The 22,763-nt window shown below is 52.9% G+C and overlaps 2 protein-coding genes across 2 annotated transcripts in view; both read right to left on the reverse strand.

The window, feature by feature from the left end:
* The window catches only part of LOC311166146 (uncharacterized protein), a 162,243-nt gene that overhangs the window by 67,074 nt on the left and 72,406 nt on the right, over window positions 1–22,763 (reverse strand). The gene's annotated exons all lie outside the window — the stretch shown is intronic.
* The window catches only part of LOC311166144 (uncharacterized protein), a gene marked incomplete at both ends in the record, with an annotated part of 32,831 nt that continues 31,374 nt past the window's right edge, over window positions 21,307–22,763 (reverse strand). The window contains 3 exon segments of the mRNA XM_084227620.1: window positions 21,307–21,329; window positions 21,864–22,003; window positions 22,500–22,625. Coding sequence (XP_084083746.1) covers window positions 21,307–21,329; window positions 21,864–22,003; window positions 22,500–22,625 — 289 coding nt within the window.

Below are 22,763 nucleotides of genomic sequence, written 5' to 3' on the forward strand. Positions count from 1 at the left end.
ATCCCTCACAGCATCCTTCAGAGCATAGTTCAGAGCATCCTCAGCTTAGCTCTTGCAAAGTCCAGGGGCTCCAGGGTGCTCAGCAAGATCTGTAACTCCGCAGTGTTGTGGAACTGGACCTCCAGAACAGGAACCTTTCCAGCCTGATCTGCCCTCGTTCCTCTGTGTCTGTGCACAAAACATGGTGTGGAAGAGAATGGCAGGAGGGGCCTGTGCATCCCAGGGCTCCGGATTTGCATCGCTCCAGCTCCACAGAGATGCAGGTACAGCAAAGAAGCCAAACTGTTTATTAATGGAAGGCAAAGCAAAGGGATGAGGTGGGAGGGAAGAAAGGGGATGGGCAGGGTCTGAGGGCTGGAGGCAGGAAGTTGTCAACAGGGAGGGAGAAGGCAGGAGCTATGGGAGCTTCCCACAGTCTCAGCTGTGCCAATCATCAGCTGTGCCTGGAGCTCCAGCTGGTCTCCTCTGGTCTCCCTGTGGTCTCACCTTCCAAGGGATCTGGAGGTCTTCAAGAGATACTAGTTCTTCTGAGCCAGTAGATGAAAATAGTTCTGCAGCTCTTCCTTCAAAAATCATATGTATAAATGTGCTTCTATGGGAGGGGCTGTTGTCTTCACTCAGGCCTTGAAGGGCTGCAAGAGAGAGGAGCAGAGCCACAGTCAGAACCTGGATGTGCAGGAATCCAAGGAGACCTTCCTGCCAGGGCCATCCCACCCAGCTCTTGCCATGGCCACAAGAGAGGAGTGGCCAAGGGGATCAGCTGCAAGGTGCTGGCCATGAATCCCCTCACCTATGTCCCTTATATCTCTGTGTGCTCTGCCCACGCCACTCCTCATCCCCACAAGGAGTGAAGCCCACCGCAGCCGGGGCAGGGATTGCAGCTCCCTGCCCGGGCATTGCAGCTCCCCAGCCAGCCCCTGCTGACAGCCCGCTGCCCTCACTCACCCTCACGGAGGGCCTGGAGCTCTTCCTTCTGCCTCATCAGGAGCACCCTGGCCATCCCTGGGAACACAGGCTAACCATAACTAGGGCTGCTGTGGCTATTATCCAGTTTGCCTTATGGCTTAAGAAGGTGAGGAATTCATGGATCTTTAACTTTTGCTGGAAGGCAGGCACATGGATTCAGAGCTATCACACACTAACTGTGTGGTTTTGGGGTTACTTTAATAATGGTACTTACTGTGAGGAAATGACACTGGGGGAAATTTTCTCCCAACGCTTCACCCAGCTCGTTGGGTCTGCTCCACCAGTTTTCAAAGGGTTCAGATCCACTCAAAATGCTAATGATATCATTCAGTGGTTGGTGTTGCTGATAGACCTGTTCTATTTAGCATTCAGAGATAAAGGAAGATTAACCTGGATAACCACACTGACACCTACCCCAGAGACAAGGGATGCTTCTGCCCCAGAGCCTGACGCTGCCCCACAGCCCACCTCAGAAATGAACCATCCAGATTGGGTGTAACTGGATGGTGGTGAGGCAAGGAATTTGGGACCCCTGACCCAGGACTCAGGTGTGATTCAGATTTATGTATCAGATCCAGTGTCCCTTTCCCTCTGAGTGAAGCTTTTCATGAGTGTCAGAGAGAGGCTTGTCCACAGGGAGAGAATGCAGGAGCACCACCATAAGAATGTGTTGCATGACCCTTAAGGAATGGATCCAACAGCTGAGAGAAGTGGCAGTATTGGAGGTATACTTTGGGAGGGATGGACAGCATGATAATGACCCCGACAAGGTCAGGTTCACAGGGCAAATGCTGTGGAGTCTGGCAAATCTGGGGCCATCCCAATACACCACCTTCATTGCAATGATTAATGCTGATAACTACAGAGAGACAGTGGGTTCTGTCACCAACAAGCTTAGAAATTGTGAGAGTATGATCAATGGCCCAATGCAGGCTCATGTCTCTGCTGTGATCAAGGACCTGATCAAAGAGGAGATGAGGGAGATGAAGGAGGAGGTGAGGAAGATCAGTGCAGCAACTGTGCCAGTCACAGGCCCCAAAGTCAGAGCCCAACGTCCCCCAGCTAGAGAGAGAGGGTACACCCCAAGGGCTGACCTGTGGTTCTTCCTGCGTGACCATGGGGAAGACATGGGAAGGTAGGATGGAAACCCACTTCTGTCCTGGCAGCACGGGTGCATCAACTCAAGGAGGGAAACACTAACCAAGGGAGTTCCACTAAAGGGAAGGCAGCCTCAACCTCCCATGACCGAGCTGCCGGGTATGATCTGTCAGATCCCCTTGAAGGAACCTCTACTGTGTATGCCCAGGAAAGAAATAATAACCAGGGCTAGGAGGCCACTGACTCTTGCCAGGAAGAGGCATGGGAAAACCGGATCTTCTGGACGGTGTGGATCTGATGGCCTGGCACATCAGAGCTACAAAAATACGATGCCTTAGTTGATACTGATGTGCTGTGTACCCTAATGCCATTGGGACATGTGGGGGCAGAACCTGTTACCATTGCTGGGGTGATGGGGGGATGGCAGCAATTTACCATGTTGGGAGCCCAGGTGAGCCTGACTGGGAAGGAGCAGCAGAAACATCCTATTGTGACTGGCCCAGAGGCCCCGTGTATTCTGGGCATAGACTTCCTGTGGAACAGCCTTACAAAGACCCAAAGGGACTTGGGTGGGCTTTTGGCATAGCTGCTGCAGAGGCTGAGAACATGAAGCCATTGAACACCTTGCCTGGACTATCAGAAAACCATCTGCAGTAGGACTCCTGAAGGTGGAAGAGCAACAAGTGCCAATTACCAGCATCTGATGTGCCAGACATGCTGGAACTCCAGTACGAGCGGGAGTCCAAGGCAGCAAAGTGCTTTGCCACTATTGACATTGCCAATGCATTTTTCTCCATTCCTCTGGCAGCAGAATGCAGGCCTCAGTTTGCTTTCACCTGGAGGGGCATGCAGTACACCTGGAACCGACTGCCCCAGGGGTGGAAGCACAGCCCCACCGTCTGCCATGGACTGATTCAGGCTGCACTGGAAAAGGGTGAAGCTCCAGAACATCTGCAGTACATTGATAATATCATTGTGTGGGGGAACACTACAATGGAAGTATTTGAGAAAGGAGAGAAAAACATCCAGAGTCTGCTGGAAGCTGGCTTTGGCATCCAGAAGAGCAAAGTCACCGGACCTGCCTGAGAGATCCAGTTTCTGGGAGAAAAGTGGCAAGATGGATGGTCTCAGATTCCCACTGAGCTCATCAGTAAGATCACAGGTGTCTCTACTGACCAGCAAGAAGGAAACACAAGCTTTCCTAGGCACCATAGGTTTTTGGAGAATGCACATTCCTGAGTACAGTCAGATTGTGAGCCCTCTTAACCTGGTCACCCGCAAGAAGAACGATTTCCACTGGGGCCCTGAGCAGCAACAAGCCTTTGCCCAGATCAAGCAGGAGATCACTCATGCACTAGCCCTTGGCCCAGTGAGAAGGGGACCAGAGGGGAAGAATGTGCTCTACTCTGCAGCCAGGAACCATGGTCTGTCCTGGAGCCTTTGGCAGAATGTGCCTGCCAGAATGAGACTCGAGGCCGAGCACTGGGATTCCGGAGCCGAAGTTACAGAGGGTCCAAAGCCAACTTCACTCCCACAGAGAAGGAAATCTTGGCTGCCCGTGAAGGAGTTCAAGGGGCCTCGGAGGTGATTGGCACGGAAGCAAAACTCCTCCTGGCAACCTGACTACTGGTGCTAGGGTAGATGTTTAAAGGAAAGTTTCCCTCTACCCACCACGCCACCAACACCTCATGGAGCAAATGGATTGCTCTCATCACACAGCGTGCCTTTATTGCAAACCTGAATCACCTTGGGATTCTGGAAATAATTACAAACTGGCCAGAAGGTGAGAACTGTAGTCTCACTGACAAAGAGGATCAGCAAGAAGCGACAAGGGCTGAAGAAGCTCCACCATAAAACCAATTACCAGCAGAGGATGCACGCTACACTCTTTTCACTGATGGTTCCTGTCGCATTGTAGGGATGAACTGGAAGTGGAAAGCAGCCGTATGGAGCCCCACACGACAGGCTGCTCAAGCTTCCGAAGGAAAAGGTGGATCAAGTCAACTTGCTGAACTCAAGGCCGTTCAGCTGGCCCTGGACATTGCTGAAAGAGAGAAGTGGCCAAAGCTCTACCTTTATACTGATTTGTGGATGGTTCCCAATGCACTGTGGCGTTGGCTGGAAAGGTAGAAAAAGGCCAACCAGCAGTGTAGAGGAAAGAGTCTGGGCTGCTGATGAATGGAAAAACATTTCCTCTTGGGTAGAAAATCTGTCTGTGAAAATCCATCATGTAGATGCCCATGTCCCCAAGAGTAGAGCCAATGAGGAACACCTAAACATTGAGCAGGTAGATCAGGCAGCAAAAATAGAGATTTCAAATATAGACTTAGATTGGCACACATACCAGGGAATTGTTCCCAGCTCGATGGGCCCATGATGCCTCAGGTCATCAGGGCAGAGATGCCACCTATGAGTGGGCACGAGACCAAGGGGTGGATTTAAGAATGGACAGGGTTTTGCAGGTTATCCATGACTGTGAGACGCGTGCTGAGATCAAACAGGCCCAGCGAGTGAAGCCCCTGTGGTACGGTGGGCAATGGTCCAAGTACAGATATGGGGAGGCCTGGCAGATTGACTACATCACACTGCCCCAGACACGCCAAGGCAAGCGCTACGTGCTGACCATGGTGGAAACCACCACGGAATGGTTGGAGACCTACCCTGTGCTTCCCACTACTGCCCGGAACACCATCCTGGGCCTGGAAAAGCCAATCCTGTGGAGACATGGAACCCCTGAGAGAACTAAATCAGACAATGGGACCCATTTCAAGAATAGCCTTACCAAGACCTGGGCCAGGGAACATGGTAATGAATGGATATACCATATCCCCTATCATGCACAGGCTGCCGGGAAAGTTTAACAGACTACTTATGTTTAACAGACTACTTATGACTACCCTGAAGACACTTGTCAGGGGAACTTTTAGAAATTGGGAAATTAACTTAGCAAAAGCAACCTGGATGGTCAACACCAGAGGGTCCATCAATTGAGCTGGTCCTGCCCAGTCTGAACCCCTGCACACAGTGGATGGAGATAAAGTCCCTGTGGTACATATGAAAGGTATTTTAGGAAAGACTGGATAAATCCCACCTCAGGCAAAGACAAACCTATATGTGGGATTGGTTTTGTTCAAGGACCCGGTTACACTTGATGGGTATTGCAGAGAGATGGAGAAAGCTGCTGTGCACCACAGGGAAACCCAGCCTTAAGTGAGAAGTGTGTGTAAGGTTTCATTGTGATGCAGATGGAAATAGAATAATGGGTGGATAATGTCCTGGATTGAAAGATAATGTGTGTATTCTATTTGCCATCTGTCAGAAGTGGGGCAGTTTTCGTTATCTGTTCCACAAAGCAGTCCTGCCTCAGGGAATATCTTCTGTTCATGGGCCACTGAGTATCACTGCATGACTGATAAAATTACATCATCCCATTGGGAGAAGCTTCGCCCAGGGGGAGGAGCCAAGCATTCCTTCCTGGATATAATCTGACAGTTGGAACACCACAGCACCTTTCCCACTGGATTCCTAAAGGAGCAGTCCTTTCCCACTGGATTCCCAGAGGAAGACCAGACCAATCCACACCACCACTGGATCTTCAGAGGAAAACTCCACCCTTCTACAGGATCAGTGCTTCAACAGAAGTATACCTGTCTCTCCAGGAGGACTGCAGCCATCATTTAATGGGACTGCTACCAACACCCTGATACAGAGGGCGTCAGGCCATATTCTGACTCTGTCAGTGCTGTTTTGTATTACTGCATTGTTTTCTTGGTTTTTTTTTTCTTTCCCTACTAAAGAACTGTTATTCCTGCTCCCATATCTTTGCCTGAGAGCCCCTTAATTTCAAACTTATAACAATTTGGAGGGAGGGGGTTCACATTTTCCATTTCAGGGGAGGCTCCTGCCTTCCTTAGCAGACACCTGTCTTTTCAAACCCAGACAAACATAAATATCCTTGTTGGCAGTGTTTTATTGGCCAATAAATCCTTAAAGGGTCTTGTAACTAGGAGTCTTGTGATCTTCTGGGTCTCGCGGTGGAGATGTGAGCCAAACTCACCCTTCCTGTCTATGTAGAAGATAAGAAAAAGAAATGTCAACATCTAAAAAACTCAGAGGTCTGGTCTCTTACTCGTTCCAAACTCCTTCAAGTCCCCTGAAGTGTGATTTAGCTACAAATAGATGACAAGGACTCATATTGCTTGCTCTTTGACTCCAAGCCAGCTGCTTCAGAAACTTTCACATAACCCTGTGTAGTTAGGTGCCAGAAATGTATCATTTTAAAAAACTTTCCCAACTGACTTGAATAGAGGTTTGTTTGAAGGGTATTTGAGGGGAAACCCTCCCAGCAGAGGTCTGGGCTTTGGCCTAGCTGTGTCCCTGCTGGTTGTGAAGTGTGCCATCAGCTGCAGGGGTTTCTGGGCTAAAAATACAATTGAGTCACATTGACTTGTTCTTTTTGGCCTATAAAAGCTGGATCCACTTTCGGGGCAAATTTGGAGATCTCATCTCATGGTGAATGGATGACCTAGGATTTTCCCAGTTACTGGGAATGGTTCTCCAGTCCTTGGTGCAAAATGCAGCTTCCCAGCAAGTGCAGATCTGCAAGATGATAAACAATTTAGGCAATTGGTGAGGATTCTTTCTAAATCGCTCTCCTTTCTCTCTCATAGTACTGATTTAGGTGCACTACCTTGCTTGTTTTTGCTTGTCACTAAAACCAAGTGCACATTTTTATTGAATGTATCATCTTACACTGTGGTTCCTTCTTATTGACAGTAAAATAAGAACATTATTTCCAGTAGTGTGTCCTTTAAATTGCCTCTCTCATTTGGCAGAACCACAGGAGGCTCCTGAGGAGCCGGGGCAGTGGGAAGCCCTGAGCAATTGGGTGCCAGAGGCCACAAGCAGCCCCCAGGCAGCCGCCTTGTCCCTGGCCCCCGGCTGCTCGGGCGCTTCCCCAGAGCGTCTCCCAGGCCTGCGGCAGAAGCCCTCGAGGCTGGGCCTCAGCAGGAGGGTGGGGGCAGCCCTGAGGTGCCCAGGCTGGGCTGGCTGGGGACAGGGAGGGCAAAGCTCCCCTGCTGGGGCATGGGATGAGGTAGTGGGAAGGCAGAGAACCTGAGATTTTACCCCCCGAATGTTCTTTCTTTGCCCTAACATTTACCTCAGGTTTTGTCACAAAATTATCTCTATGTGCCCTCTAGAAATTGCAGAGACTTTCCCTCAAAAGTAATTTTGTCCCCTAGAAATCACCTCAAATCTTCCTGCGCAAATATCCACTACATGTACTCGATCACCTCAGATTTCATTATTCTCACAGTCCAGTGATTATCTGCACTTTAAAGCCCAAATGTCCATTCTGTGCCCTACAGGTGACACCAGGTAATTCCAGCATTCCTGTGCTATGAAGTTCTCTTGCTCTAAGCTACTGCAGCTTTACCCCTCGCAAAGTGAAACACTCCCTGGTCCTGAGCCGACACTGCCCCATCCTCCTCGGTGTGTATGAGCGCAGGGCAGCCCCAGGGCAGCTCCCCCACGCCTTCTGGAAGGCCGCCCGGCGCCCGGCCCCGAGGGGCGGCCACAGCGGGTCGGAGTTCCCGCCCGCGGCTGAGGGGACCGGCGGGGCGGGGCCGCCCGCGCTGGGCGGGAAACGCTCCCTGCGGCGGGGAGCGGGCGGCGGCGGCGCAGCGGGGCCCGGCCCGGCCCTGCCGTGTCCCTCAGGGCGAGCCCACGGCCCCTCAGCGGCCCTGGCGTCCCTTCAGCGAGCGGCATGTGCGCTCGGCGACACGCGGCGTGCCCGTGTCCCCATCAAGTGACGCTCATGTTCCCTCAGTGACAACGACGGACCCTGAGGCACAGACAGACACCGGCCTACCCTCAGGGACTCTCACGTGCCCTCAGTGGCATGCAGGGCATCTGCGTGCCATTCAGAGACAGTCATGACACCTCAGCCACACACGGGGCATCTGCCTTCCCTTCAGTGACACATAAGGCACCTGCAACCTGCTGGGGAAGCCTCAAGTCTGCTCAGTGACCCATGTGTGCCCTCAGCATTGGGACACCCACCTTTCATTCAGTGATCTCCATGTCCCTTCAGCAAATCAAGAGGCACCAGCCATCCTGTAGGTGACTCAGAGCAAGTGCAGTGGGTCATGGTGGCCAGGGGCCAGCAGCAGGCAGAAAGCCATGAGGGCTGGGGAAAAGGCTCTGCTCTGCTTACAGCATGGGCTGAGGGCCGGGAGAGCTCCATTTCCCCCTTGAGATGTTGGAGACAGGGCCTTTCACCCTCCTTGTAGGGCTGCCCCTCTCTGCAGGCAGCAAAAGGAGCACGATGGCAAAAGGCTAAGGACAGCAAAGCAAAGAACCAGCCCTGCAGCTAGGGAGGTGGGCCAGTGCAAAGCCATCATAGCACCCTGAACGTGCCCACCACATTCTCATGTGTCCCTGCCCTGGGAATTCCAGGAATGCCCTTTGTCCAGAGGGCCTTTCTGTGCCCCCCCCCCCCCCCCCCCCCCCCCCCGAGCTCAAAGCTGCTGCTCTTCTGGCTCAATCCTGCCTAAAGCCACAGAGCTCAGCCTCCACCATGGCAACAGTAACAAGACTCAGCAAGCAGGCAGTGGAGCTCCATGCCTAAGGCTGAGGGGCTGGGGGCTCCAGTCTTGAGCACAGGGAGGGCACATGCCCAGCCCCACAACTCCTGGCCTCACAGCCCTGAAAGGCTGGGACCAGGGTTCCACACCTGATTCCAGGGGGTCCCTCTAACACCCCCCAGAAGTGCAAGAGTGTCGTGGTGAGGGAAGTCTTGGGACTCTTAATGTAAGAATCAGCAAGCTCCAACTTTATTGATAAGCACCAGACTTTTATACACAACAAGTAATAAGCTCATGCATATTCTGTAAACTAAACAATCTATTGGTTATACTACAATATCAGCTCTTCCTCATTCTTGAGAAATTTGATTTCTACTTCTCACGTCTCATCCTCATTACTGTTATCGTACTACTGCTATGCTCAAGGACACAATGTTTTTGCAGGTGCAAGAACTCAGATAAGCTGGGTTTGGTACTTTCCCAGTTTTGGGTCCGCTAATGAGAGGAGGTCAAAGTGATTTCTACCCTGTGACCATTCCTCTACAATTCCCGTTTTCTTTTTGCACAAGCAAGGTTTGATTAAATGCAGCAGATATCATCCTTTGCACCATATTTTGCAAGCATATACAAAAACAAGGCAAAATAACACTACTAACAAAGCTATAATGCCTATTATAATACCAGCCTTAGCAATAGCACGTAGCCAGGAGCCCAGGCCTAAAGATTTGAGCCATCCATTAATACCAAGGCCTGATTCTTCCTGTAAGTTTCCAGTCAACCTCCGCAACTCAGAGAGCTGGGAGTGGATGGACTGAGAATGGTCAGAAAGGTTCATACAACACATGCCTTCAAATTCTTCACAACCATGGCCTTGTGCAAGCAAAAGAAAATCAATTGCAGCTCTATTTTGAAGCGTTGCATGGCGAATGGAATCAACATCAAGCAAAAGGCTAGAAAGTGCCATAGAAGTAGCATTGGTTTGTTTCGCAAGCCAGCATCCCAACCTATTTAAGGTGGCATGGGCACCTGCAGCTGACACTCTTGGAGCTAGAAAGGATGCTGCAGTTATGGCCCCTGAGGACCAAAACTTTACATCATCTTTACAGTCAGCAGTAAATGCGTGGGCCATTCTTTTACTTCTATGATGGTGGCGGCTCATATTCAATATCATGGAAGTGTTTGGTGTAAGCAGAGACAGTTGTCTAATTGTACATGGCTCCTCTGGCAGCATAGATGGGATGCCAGGCTAGACACGGTCTCCACATATTAAGAAGTAACCTGCTGGCAATTGTGTCGGGTCATTTGATGAAATTGACACCTTCCTTGTAATATAACTGCACCAGACAGTTGCATTATGGTATTTGTTTCATAAAGAAAGAAATATTTTTAAATGAAATTAGTATATTTAATGGTAGGCTTCACTTAGCAAACTACTTGGTGTAAAGCAAAAATGTGTGCTCAGAAGCCTCAGACTGACAGTGATTCTTGCTTTAGTGTTTTTTGTTTGTTTTTAAACTCTTGATGGAAAGGTACATTTGTAAAAAAGTCATTTGTTGCAATTCCACTTGTTATTGAGTTATCTGCGACTGTTGCCTCATATGCAGATACAGATATCACATATAGGTCTTATAATATTCATCTGCAAAGTAGTCTAGTAGTCTTTTCACTTTCTCTCCCCCCCCCCCTTTTTTTTTTTTTTTAATCATCTGAAAATTACTAAAGATGTTTTCTATAGTCACTTATAAAATACTAGATGTTAGTACAAATTATATAAACTTCTATTTGCAAATATTTTGACTAGCTACTAAAACATCAGAAATCACTAGAAATCACAAGCATCATTTATTAGTACAAAGCTATAATAGTTTTGTTCCCCCTTTCAAAGGCAATTGCTCAACTCACACTTGGTCCTCTGTTCTCTACCAGGAAAGTCTATGCAATGGCAGTCCTTATAAAGATGTCTCAATTGTGCTCACAGGTCACAGCTTAGCAAGGCGTGGACACTCTCAGGGAGTGGTATTGCAGAAACTGCGCAGGTGACAATCTTTCTTCTATACGAATTTTCAGCAGAGGGGATGTCCGTGCAAGTGAGTCTTCTTACTCTTGCTACTGTAGCATTTCTTGCATGGGTGGGCTACTAAGGTGGCCACTCCTGTGTCCTTATGATGCTGACGTCTACGCTGGTGTCTAAGAGCGCAGTCAGAGTGATGGTGTGACCCCGATACTGAACGTCAATTGTCCTCTAGGACGATGCTTTAAGTCTACTGTTAACAAAGTCACTGTTCTTGTAGCTAAAACTACTCTCACCACGTTGCTGCTTGCCAAGTGGTAAACTTCTTCCGGTTAACTGAGGCAAGGGAGTAATTCGTGATCCAGCTGGAATGAACAACGGCAGAAATGACGTTTGTGCTATTATTTGTATTTCTCTTGTATAATCAGCATCAATAAGTCTAACAAGAATAGTAAGTCTCACCATGCTGGCAGACGAGCATCTAATCTATAAAGCCCCCACTGATTGTCCACTTGCTGTAACAGGACTTTTAATCTCTGTGGGAATACGTTGAGGTTTGCAGTCTCTTAAGGTACAGTCTACCGAGGTTGTCAAGTCTAAGCTGAGGCTTCTGCTGGTTGCAGGGCGGAGGGAGGAGGCACTTGTGCTGGGAAGGCGCTCGGGTTCTGGGCAGCCAGCTGTGTCGACGTGGGGTGACCCCTCTCACTCGGCTTCCCGTCTCCCGAGACGCGACGGCAGGGTGACTCTGTGTGTGTCGGACTGGCATGTGCCGGCACCAGACAGTTCGTATAGCCAGCGATTCTAAAGCAGACTCGTGATGGTCCCTCTCTCTGAGGTCGATTTACAGACACTTGCAAGGTAGCAAGAGCAGCTGACACCTGATTCTGCGTGGCCTACGTCCATCCCTTTAACTATTTAACAGCGCCCATGAACAGGCAGTGCCACTTGTGCCCTGAGGTGCCCAGCTGGGATTGGATCTCTCCGAGAGCACCTGAGGGAGAGCAGAGCACCTTGCAAGCTGCAGGTCCCTGACAGCCTGTCACGAGCCGTCCTCGTGGATGGGTTTAGTGATGGTTCGTGGGGGATCTCAGGGTGCAAAAAACTGACACGGTACAAGGGGGTTTGCCATAATAATCAAAACAAATGCACATTTATTAAAATAACCACAGCAAAAATGCATTGGGTAAGGATTGGGGAAAAGGGAAAGATAAGGAAAAAAAAAAAAGGGAGGAAAAGGAAAAGGGTATATAGCTACCAAACGTGGGAATGGCGAAGGTCCTTCGGTGTCCAGCCAGTGAGGTTCACCAGTTCACGTCCGGAGAGATCTCAAAGGTGCAGCTCATCAGGATTCCAATTATACACTTTTTTGAGGTGGGAAGGGAATGATTTTGAAACTGAATCTATTGTATTGGGAAAAAAATGATATTTGGAAGAAGGGTACACACAGTCCATATCTCAGTGGGTGAGAGCCATTGTTTTCGTGGTTGGGTGCTCGCACCTGCAACATCCATCTCACTTTGGTTGGCTCGTCTGCCCCCGCGCACCTCCCCTGGGCTGGGGGCTTCAGTCCCAGCCCTTGGAAAGTGTGGGAGGGGCCTTTTCATATGGGGATTTCATGTCTCAGCTTTTTCCCTGGTGAAGTGGCTTCCTACATCTCAGTTTGTCTGTCCCAGTGGGTGCAAACAGACAAGAGGGGTCTTCTTCGAGGGACCACTCCTAAAACTCAGGAAAAGTCCAGCCAGGCCAAGAATTGGGAGAGGAAAAATCCCAGAGCTATTGCTGCAAAAAGGTCAGAATGTCCTTTTTCCTTCTCCTGGAGCACAGTGTAGCATGCAGTAAAATACACACACCTGTGGCAATAGTAGCTTAGCTGTGCTCTCAGGTCATCAAGCTCTCCTGGCTTACAAAGCCAGGGGCCTGTGGACAGGGGGATCTTCAGTGGTCCCTCAATGACAGCTGTGAGGCAGATAAGGGATATTTCAGACAGACTCTCACGGGGTGGGGGGACAATGGGAAAGGGGTGGGAGAGGGAGCACAGGGGAGCTGGGACCCACTGAGGGTCCCCAGGTCACCCCAGGACCCCCAAGCCCCGTCCCAGCCCCCCCAGTTCCCTCCGCAGCCCCGGCTGAGGGGGGGCTCAGCCCAGGACCCGCTGACCTTCGGGGCTCCCCCGAGGGCAGCGAACGGGAGAGTTCCCAGCTCGGAGAGGCCCCAGCAGAGGAGGGGATCTTGTCCCTCCTCAAGGGACTTTAGGGGTCTTCAGGCCCCTTTGAACAGTTTTTTCCTTTTTAGGGTTTTCTGGGAATCCCACCACTCCAAGGGTGTTTTTCCCTCCCCATTTTGGGGTGTTTGTGGGCCCGCAGCCCCACAAGCCCCTTTTAAGGGGGAATCATGACGGCTTTTAGTGACATTTCCAGGGTTCCCCACTCCAAGCTCCTGTAGGAGATGTTTTGCTCCCCAGGATGGATTTTTGGGATTCTCTCTACCATCGGCGCTTTAAGGGCTCCCAGCATCGTTGGGTCCCACTGTAACTCCCGTTAAAAGGGCAACACCACTCCCGCTGATTCCGGCAGCGGAGCCCGGGGTGGGGCTGGGGGTCCCGGGAGGGTTTGGGGGTATCTGGGAGGGTTTGAGCGTCCCGGGAGGGTTTGGGGTACCTGGGAGGGTTTGAGCGTCCCGGGAGGGTTTGGGGTACCTCGGAGGGTCTGGGGGAATGTGGGTGAGGCTGATGATGGTGATGCAGACCCCGTGCTGGGTTTGAACATTCACGAGGGGTTCTCGGGAAGGTTTTGTGGATCCCGGGAGTATTTTGGGGTCACAGAGGCTTTTTGGGAGTTCCTGAGTGAAGTTTTCAAGGGTCCTGATGGGGGAACTTGGATGATCCCGGGGGTGAAAATGGGGGTCCCAAGGCTGTTTTGGGGTACCTGCCGGTGATAGAGCAGAGACCCTGTGCTGGATATGAACCTTCTCACTGTGCACGGGCAGCGTCAGCGTGTTCAGGGAGATCCTGGGGGGCCCGGGGGGGTCACCTCAAATCCCATGGGACACCAAATGCTACGGGACCCCCCAATCTCCCCTCAGCGCTGGATTTTCTGCAGGCAGGGGGACACCAGCACTCGGCCCCCACCCCCCACTCACAGGGGAGCTCTGGATGAAATCTGGGGGTGCACGGACAGGTCGGGGGGGGGACCCTCAAAGTCCTGGGAATGGGGGAATAAAGGGGAACTCCCAGGAGTCCCCAGTGGGGACTTAGGGGGGACCCAGGAGGAATTTGGTGGGGGGGGGGTTAACTGTGTCACTATAGTCAGGAAAGGGGACTCCAAGAGTCCCCGGTGTCCCCATTCCAAGGAAAATCTGGGAAAACCTGGGATGGCTGGGAATAGGGGTCCGAGGTCCTCGGTGTTGAGGAAAGAAGGGGCTAGGGACTGGGAAATGCAGGAAAAGAGGTCCAGGGGGGTCTCTGGGTGAAGGAGAAGGGGCTCTGGGGGCTGGGAGGGGCGGGATGGCCGGGAAGGGGGTGCGGGGGTTGTTTGTGCAGGATGAGGGGATGCAGGGTGGATCCCCTGCCCGGGAATGGGGGTGCGGGGGGATGGTGGCGCACAGGAATGGGGGTTCAGGGGCCCCCGGTGCTCCGGGATGGGCGATCAAAGAGTCCTGGTGCCGGGGGTACCCCCTCACCTCTCCCCGCCCCCCCCGGGGTCCCAGGAGCGCCCCCAGCCCCAGCACTGGAGCCATCGCGCTGCTCCTCCTCGCTCCCAGTGCGATCCCAGTATGATCCCAGTAGGACTCAGTGAGCCAGGAGCTGCTCCCAGTATGATCCCAGTACAGCCCAGTCACTCCCACTCCTGGCATCCCCCCCAGCCCTCTCTACCTTCCGACCTGTCCCGGCTCCATCCCCGCCCCTCCCGCGGGCTGCGAGGGCTCCGGCAGCAGGGGAGGAGGAGGAGGAGGGAGGGAGGAAGAGGCGGAGCGGCAGCAGGAAGCAGCGGGAGGAGAGGACGGGGAGCCATGTGGCTCCGGCGCTGCCTGAACTCGCAGCACCCCGGGAGCATCGCCCCCCATCCCGCAGGTGCCGGGGAGGGGGAGCTCGCCCCAAATATCCCGGGGGTGCCTGGGCTTGGGGTTTTTTGGGGGGGGATGTTTGGCGCTGGCAGGGCTGCAAAGCCAAGCCGCAGATGGCCCTCGGGGGGACATCGGGGGGTCCCCAGGAGGTGTTTTTGGGGGGTCCCGGTGTGGGTAGCGGCAGAGCCCCGTCGGGGGGCGGGGGGATGCAGGTCCCTCCGCGGTGGGGGTTGGGCTTCCCGGCCGGGCCCTCCGAGCTCTGCCGGAGCCCCGTGGGGACCGGGCAGGAGCGGCGGCACCGGCGGGGAGACACCGGGTTTGGGGAGCCCCGGGAGAGCCGCAGCTTCCCTGAGCAGGAGCCCAGAGAGAGGAGAGCCGCAGAAGGGCAAAGTGGGGACCCCGAGAGGGGGGGACCCTGGCAGTGGGGGGTGCTGGGGGCTGGAGGGGCGGGATGGCTGGGAAAGGGGCTTGGGGGTGCCAGTAGTGGCTGCTCCCAGTATGATGAGCCCAGGCAATCCCACTATGAGCCTGGTCACTTCCACTCAGTCCCTTCAGGATCCCTGTCACTCCCAGTCTCTCCCAGCAGGTCCCCAGTCATGTCCACAGCATGTTCCCAGTTCCCTGAACACATTCCCTGTTGCTCCCATTTTGGTCCCACTCACCACCTGTATCTTCTCAGACACTTCCAGAATATCCCAGTTCCCCTGATCATTCTGGCAGTCATTGCCAGGCACTCCCAGTTACCTCAGTATGGTTCACTTGCCCCCAGTTTTCTTCCAGTTGCTCCCAGTTCCTCTAATTATGACCCCAGTTGGTTCCCAGCCTGGGCCTGCTAGCTCCCAGTCGCCCACAGTCAGGGTCCAATCACACCCACTCTGATCCCAGTCTGATTGTAACCATTCCTGTCTAATCCCAGTAACTCCCAGTCTGATGCCAGGAGCCCCCAGTGTGATCCCAGTCGCTCCCTTTCAATCCCAGTATGATCCCAGTAAGCTCCAGTTTGATCCCAGTCACATGCCAGCCTCTCCCAGTGTGGTCCCAGTATAATCCCAGTTGCTTCCAGTCTCTCCCAGTATGGTCCCAGGTGCCTTCAGCATGGTTCCAATTGCTTCCTAGATCAACCCAGTCACTCCCAGTATGATGCAATTTGCTCCCAGCGTGCTCCCAGTTGCTCCCAGTCATGCCCAGTATGGGGGATGATGTGCAGGGTGTGTTCCCAGTCGCTCTCAGATTCCCCCAGTATTAGTCCAGTCCCTCCCAGTATGATCCAAAGATGAGCCCAGTGTGCTCCCAGTCCCTGCCAATATGAACCAGTTGTGCTCCACATGGTTCCAGTTGCTCTCTTTCACCTTCCCTTTTGTTCCATTCCATCCCAGTATCTCTGAGTGTAGCCCAGTTCCCTCCAGCATGTTCCCAGTCCCTCCCAGTTCCTTCCAGTCTGATCCCATTTGCTCCCAAGCACTCCCAGTCAGCCTCAGTGTAGTGGCACTCAGTGCCAGGCTAATCCCAGTCATTCCAGTATGATCCCAGTATTAGCCCAGTTGTTTCCAGTCACCCCCAGCATGTTCCCAGTCCCTCCCAGTCACTCCCAGTTGGGTTTTTTGGGGGGATGTTTGCAGAATGAAGCAGTCCAAGGCTGAGCGGAAAAGGCCCCTTGGGGGCACACTGGGGGTGCCGGTGGCGGCTGCTGGCAGAGGCAGCCTGGAGGAGCAGAGCCCTGTGTCCCCCAGGAGCCCAAAGTGGGGAGCCCAGAGAGGGGGGAGCGCCGCCATTGGCGGGACCCTCAAGAGCCTGGAGAGGGGCAGGGGGGACTCCTTGGAGCCCCAGCAGCCCAGGGCAGGGAATGAGGGGAGAAGGGACCCAGGAGACCAAACAGCCCCGGCATCCCAAAATGGGGAGAGCAAAGAGGGGGGAGCTTTTGGGATTGCTGGGACTGCCAGCAGCCTGGGGAAGGCAGGCACCGAGGAGAAGGGGGACCCCCAATCCAAGGGTGACCCCCAGCAGCTGGGACAGGGGAGAACCCCCAAACACCAGAGGGGAGGGACCAGGGATGGGGAACTACTAGGAGGCTTTCTCAGGGCGGAATCTTGGTGTTTGGGAGGTTTTTCTGGAGCTCAGATGGCCAGAGACTTGTAGAGATGGACTTTGGCAGAGGGACCTTCCAACTCAACATGCCCATCCCTTGTTTTCCCTAAACCAGGATTTCCCATTGCCAAATCCTGGGAGGCTGCGAGGAAGAGGAAGATGCCCTAGGACACTCAGGCAGGTGAGGAGGAAGTCAGTGCCCCTTTCCCCTCTGTGCTGCTCCATCCCCCAGCCCAGCACAGCCCCCATCTGCAGGACAGCCCTGGGGGGATCTCCTTCCCCTTGCCTGTGGCACGGAGGCAAATCCCATCCTGTCCTTGTCCTTCCTCCCCCAGAGCAGGAGCTGAGCATGGACAGCAGGGAGGACAAATCCCTGAGGCAGAACCTGGTGGAAGAGGCCGTTTTGAGCGGCTCCACAGCGCAGGAACCCAACGGGGAGGAAAAGCCCCGGAGATCCCGCACGAGGAGGGGCTGCAAACGCAGATTACGGGGATCTGAGGGGGAAAGACCCAGCCTGGGCCGGGAAGGCGGCCGGAGATCGAGCCAGAGCTCGGAGCTGGTGCTCCATGAGCAGCTCCGTGATGGGGAGAAGCCCCACACGTGCGTGGAGTGTGGGAAGAGCTTCAGGTGGAGCTCCCACCTGATCAGGCACCAGAGGACCCACACTGGGGAACGGCCCTACGAGTGTGATCAGTGCAGGAAGAAGTTTAAGACCAGCTCTGATCTCGTCAAGCACCAGCGCACGCACACAGAGGAGAGGCCCTTCCGCTGCCCCGACTGCAGGCAGGGCTTCAGGCAGAACTGCAGTCTTGTCATGCACCGGCATATTCACACTGGGAAGAGGCCCCACGAGTGTGGGGAGTGTGGGAAGAGCTTCAGCTGCAGCTCCCACCTGATCAGGCACCAAAGGACCCACACTGGGGAACGGCCCCACGAATGTGGGGAGTGTGAGAAGAGCTTCAGACATAGCTCCACCCTGATCGAGCACCAGAGGACCCACACTGGGGAAAGGCCCCACGAGTGTGGGCAGTGTGGGAAGACCTTCAGGCAGCGTTCTGCCCTGACCAAGCACCAAAAGATCCACACAGAGGAGAGGCCCTACGAGTGTGATAAATGCAGGAAGGGGTTTAAGACCCGCTCAGATCTCCTCCTGCACTATCGCATTCACACAGACGAGAGGCCCTTCCAATGCCCCGACTGTGGGAAGGGATTCAGGGACAACTCCACCCTCATCACCCACCGGCGCATCCACACTGGGGAGAGGCCCTACGAGTGTTCTGAGTGTGGGAAGAGCTTCTCCAGACGCTCTACCTTGACCCAACACCAACAGAGTCACCAGTAAGAGAAGCCCTGCGAGTGCCCCGAGTGCGGGAAGAGCTTCGTGCACTGCTCCAGCTCCATCCCCCACTGGAGGAGCCACTTTGGGCACAGCCCTGGTGCCCCACATTCCCTGTGATCCATGTTGGGAACACACCTGGCTGCTTCTCCTTTTGGTTTGGCTTTAATTTTCTTGTGCCTCATTTTCATCCCTTAAAATCTGCCAAAACAGGGTTAAATGAAGGAATTTGATCCAAAATGTCTAACGTCCTACCATTTCACAGGTGTTTGAGAGGAAATTTAGGGACACATTCTGTGTGGAGTGCTGTTACTAAGAGGCAGGAATTTGATCTCACCCTTCTTGCATTGCTAAGATTTCCTCCCCTGACCCAAACCCCAACTCCACCCCTGGGATACCCTATAAAAACCTCACAGCCCTGCCTTTGCCCTGTCTTTTGGGGATCAGAAATGGACTCTGGAGCTTTCTGACACCAAGCACCATCTCGTTTGTCCCAGGCACCGGCAGCTGCCACCTCCCTGGACACCATGAACTCAGCTGCAGCAATTCTGGAGGATTTGTGGGTTCTGGGAGGATTTTGGGCCATCCACTCATCTCTTTGCACTCTAAAAGCCAAGAGGGATAGATCTGTCACCTCAAAACCACTCAAATCCCACTGTAAAGAACTGAATTTTAGCCCATCAAGGTGCCATAGCAGCTCAAATTGCTTGTTCCGTCCTCAAAAATACTCAATCCCAGGCCAGACTCAGTCCATTCCACAGCTGCCAGGGTGAGATGGGGTTGGGAGGGGATTGGGAGAAGTGGGATCCCAATTTGGAGCAGTGGGATGGGGATTGTGTGGGGCTGGCTGGGTGGGATGTATTTGATAGCACATAAAACTTTGTTACTGATTTCTGTCCTGTTCATTTTCAGTCAGTTCTGTTTGCAGAGTGCTGTTTTCTCATCTGAATGAATTCCTTAAAAATCCCATTTTTTAAATAATCTAACCCAAACAATCCAAAAACCAATATCCAAATAAGACAACTCACGCACAGTTAAATTAAAATAATTTTAATATTTTTAGAGTACTTAAGGATATTTATTTAAGTGTAATTGTTTGGATAAAATGTATGAGAAATTAAAGTGGTGTTTGGCTTTGTGTTTAGTATATCCCCCTCCTTTGTGCTCTCCCGCCCCTTCCCCATCATTCCCCCATTCCCCAATCCCCTCCCCCGTGCTTGGTTTTGGGGGTTCCAGGCCCCTCCTGCTCCCTTTGGGGGTCCCGACCCCACTTTGGTTGAATTCGGGGCCCCCGCCCCTCTTCTCACTGCATCCTCCGCGGCCGGGGGGGGGCTCCCAGCACCCGCAGTGCCACCAGTGTGGCTCCAGCTGCCCCTGCACGGCCCATCCCCATCCCCAGGGTCACCTCCCCGCTCCCCAAATTCCGCTCCTGCACACTGATGAGTCATCAGCAACAAATGCTCTGATTGGCTGGAACCAGCCCCGTGCAGTCTCTGATTGGCTAGCTCTGTGAGAGGGGCTGGGTTCTCCCTGCCAGCTGAGGAGTCAGAGCAGAGCCGGGCGCTGATTTGCGGAAGGTCGCTGGGCAGGGTCAGAGAGCGCCGCACGCTCTGATTGGCCAGGATCTGTTTTGGGGTGGGGACGGGAGTGAGCAGTTTCAACATCAGAACATAGGAGCCTTTTTTAAATGAACAAAAAGGGGGAGATGCCATAGACAGGTAGAATAATGATAAAAGAAAGGCCTTATGAAATCAGGCCTTGCTCTGCTCTATTAATAGCTGGCCTGCCATCTCTTCTGAGAGCAGCTGAGCAGTTACAAGTTCCCATCTGAAGCTGTTTTGAGAGTGAGACTTTGTGAACAATCTGTTCTGAGGGTGAGAAACAAATGCACCTGCAACAACAAGGGATTTGTCCCATGAGAATCAGTGAAGAAAACAGGTAAATGATATATTAGAGATTTGATGCACAACTAAAATCTATTTCATTAACCAATAATAGAGTAAGTGCTAAGGAATTTCTTAACAAACTAAAGTTGCACATGAGGTCTGTCAAAGTGATTAAAATTAGCTGTGTGGATAAAGAATAATGAGCTCTTCTCCATCCCAGGTGGGTCCTCTGGGATTCAGTTCCTCCCCTTCTTTTGGGCTTTTCCTTCCCCCTTGTTTGGGGCTTTGGCTTCCTTCTTTTCTGGTGCTTTGGTTTTCTTCCCTGGGATTTTGGTTTCCTTCCTCTCTGATGCTTTGGTCTCAGTCTTCTCTGGGGCCTTGGTGTTCTTCTCTGTGGCTTTTTCCTTCTCAGGAGATCTGGCTTCCTTTTTTGGGATTTTGGTTTCATTCTTCTTTGGTGTTTTGTTCTTCCCCTTCTCTGGTTTTGAAGGTTTCTTCCCCTCAGAGACTCCCTTCTTTTCCTTTTTCCACCTCTCTTGCTCCTTCCGCCTCTCTTCCTCCTCTGAGGCTTTTGCCTCCTCCTGAATCTTTTGAGCTGGCTGCTTCAGCTCCCTTCTGCAGACAAAATAGAAAACATGGCTGAGAGTCCCCACCAGAAACTTGGGCTCACCAGTCCTGGCTGGCTCTGCACTTCATTCCTTGACCCTGAGGCCATTTCTGTGAATTCTCCTCAGCCCACAGAGGTTGGGAACATCCCAAGTGAGGGCATTGCTGGAAGGGGATCTCCAGGACCAGCCAAACCTGAGCTTTGCCATCATAAGCTCTTGGCTGTGCAAGCTCCCTCTCAAGGCACAGCCAGAGCCCTCCAGCCCAGTGCCAAAGGCTGATCCACCAGCTCTCTGTGCTGATGCTGAAAACGCCCTTTGTCTCTTGGCTTCCCAGGTGAGAGCAGAGCACAGATTGCCAACATCTGCTCATCTCTCCTACAATTCTTACTCAGCTCAATCAGCCCCCTTCTCCCTGGGCATGGCTGAAGCATGATTTTAAAGAGCTAAGATTTCAGTTGAGGGTTAGAAGCAATTCACATGGATCAGGATGTAAGGTAGATAGGCCGACCATAGGTTAATGATTATGAGATGCTGAAGCTGGAGCTGATTGTTCTATTGTTTACCATTAGGAGCGTCTTTCTAGAAGGAAGTGGAGGAAGTGAACTGTTATAAGAACAAATTGAAACCTGGAGAACAATGGTTAGCACCTAGATTTGATGTCAATCAATCACTGAGCAGGGTCCTTGGATCCTGCCAGAAGGTGACAGAGACCTGATGAAGACATTCCTGACTTCATCCCTTAAGACCACGGACCCAATTCGAGACCACGGACCCAATTTAAGGGAAGAACTGCACAGGTGTGAAGGACCAATGACCTCATTTGAATACAGAGCAGGGATGGGAGGTGCTGGGGCTGTGCAGATGTATTGTATGTAAGATCTTGGGAAATAAAGAGAGGGCAAAGAACCTTGGGCAGCGCGGTCACACCTGTTAGGGACGGCTCTGGTGCCGCCCGCCGGTGTTAATAAACACACCACTGTCTAACTTTAATTAGTTAGAGAGTCTCTGCCCGTCATCTTCGGGTTTAACGACTCACAGCCTGCTCCTTAATGAGAACAATCCTGTCAGTCAGAAAGCAAAGGCTGCAGGAACTCCTCTCCTGCCAGACAGGCTCTTGGCAGCCAGATTTCCTGCTGGAGCCCAGCTGGGACCAAGCAAACCAGGGCTGGCTGCCATGGAAACCATTTGAAGCAGCCTCGTCCCTCTCCTCCCTGTGAAACCAACTCCAGCCTGGCCTGGACAAGTCCTGATGCACAGGCTTGCTTTGAGCAGCCTCCACTCCCAGCTCCACACTTTGCCTGTGTGTCCTGAGCTGGGCTGCCCTGCTGGAGCTGAGCTTCTTCTGGGCTTGCCTACTGCTGCAGCTGAAGGGGAGTCCAAAGGACATGAGCTTTTCTGGGTGCTGTCCCAGCACAAGGAGAACCCTGGCAGATCAGCACTGCAAGGACTTCATCTGGGGCAAGAGCAGGACCCAAAGCAAGGTTTGGTCTGTGCCCCACGCCTGCCCACACCACAATCCCACTGCTTTGGTGAAGAAGGGAGATGATGAAGAAGATGCCACTCAACACCATGGACTTCAAGACACCTCTAGAGGCAGTGCCAAGGCCAGACCAGAGCCCAGCTCCCTGCAGGCAGCAGCTAAGCCAGGAGGGCTCAGCACTCCAATAGAGAAGAAGATGTTCTGTCTCAACAGAAGAAGGTCCTTCCTCTCTTGGGAGCCAGGGAGCTCAGAGTGGCCATCCCTGGGCTGCTTCTGGCCTTTGCTATGCAGCACCTCTGAGCTCAGAGTCCTTGGAGCAGGGCAGCCCTGCAGGGACAATAACCCCTGGCAGAGCAGTAACCCATGGAAGGCTCACTCACCTTTCTCTGAGAGGGGCCTGAGAGCCACAGTTGATCTCCTGGGGGCTCAGGGAGGAGCTGACACCTGAGGCCTCCCCGCTCACCAGCACCTCGGAGGTGGGGCCTCCCTCCACGTGGCACAGCTCCCTGACATTGGAGGTGCTGCTGAGGTGGCCAGAGAAGGTGGAGGAGACCTGCTGGCTCTGTCCTGGCTGCAGCACACCTGACAGTGGCAGGATACTGAAAGCCTGGATGGAAGACAGGAGAGATTGAGGTGTTGAGCAT

Source organism: Fringilla coelebs, assembly GCF_963513975.1.
Source record: "Fringilla coelebs genome assembly, contig: SCAFFOLD_43, whole genome shotgun sequence".
NCBI classification, from domain to species: Eukaryota; Metazoa; Chordata; class Aves; order Passeriformes; family Fringillidae; genus Fringilla; species Fringilla coelebs.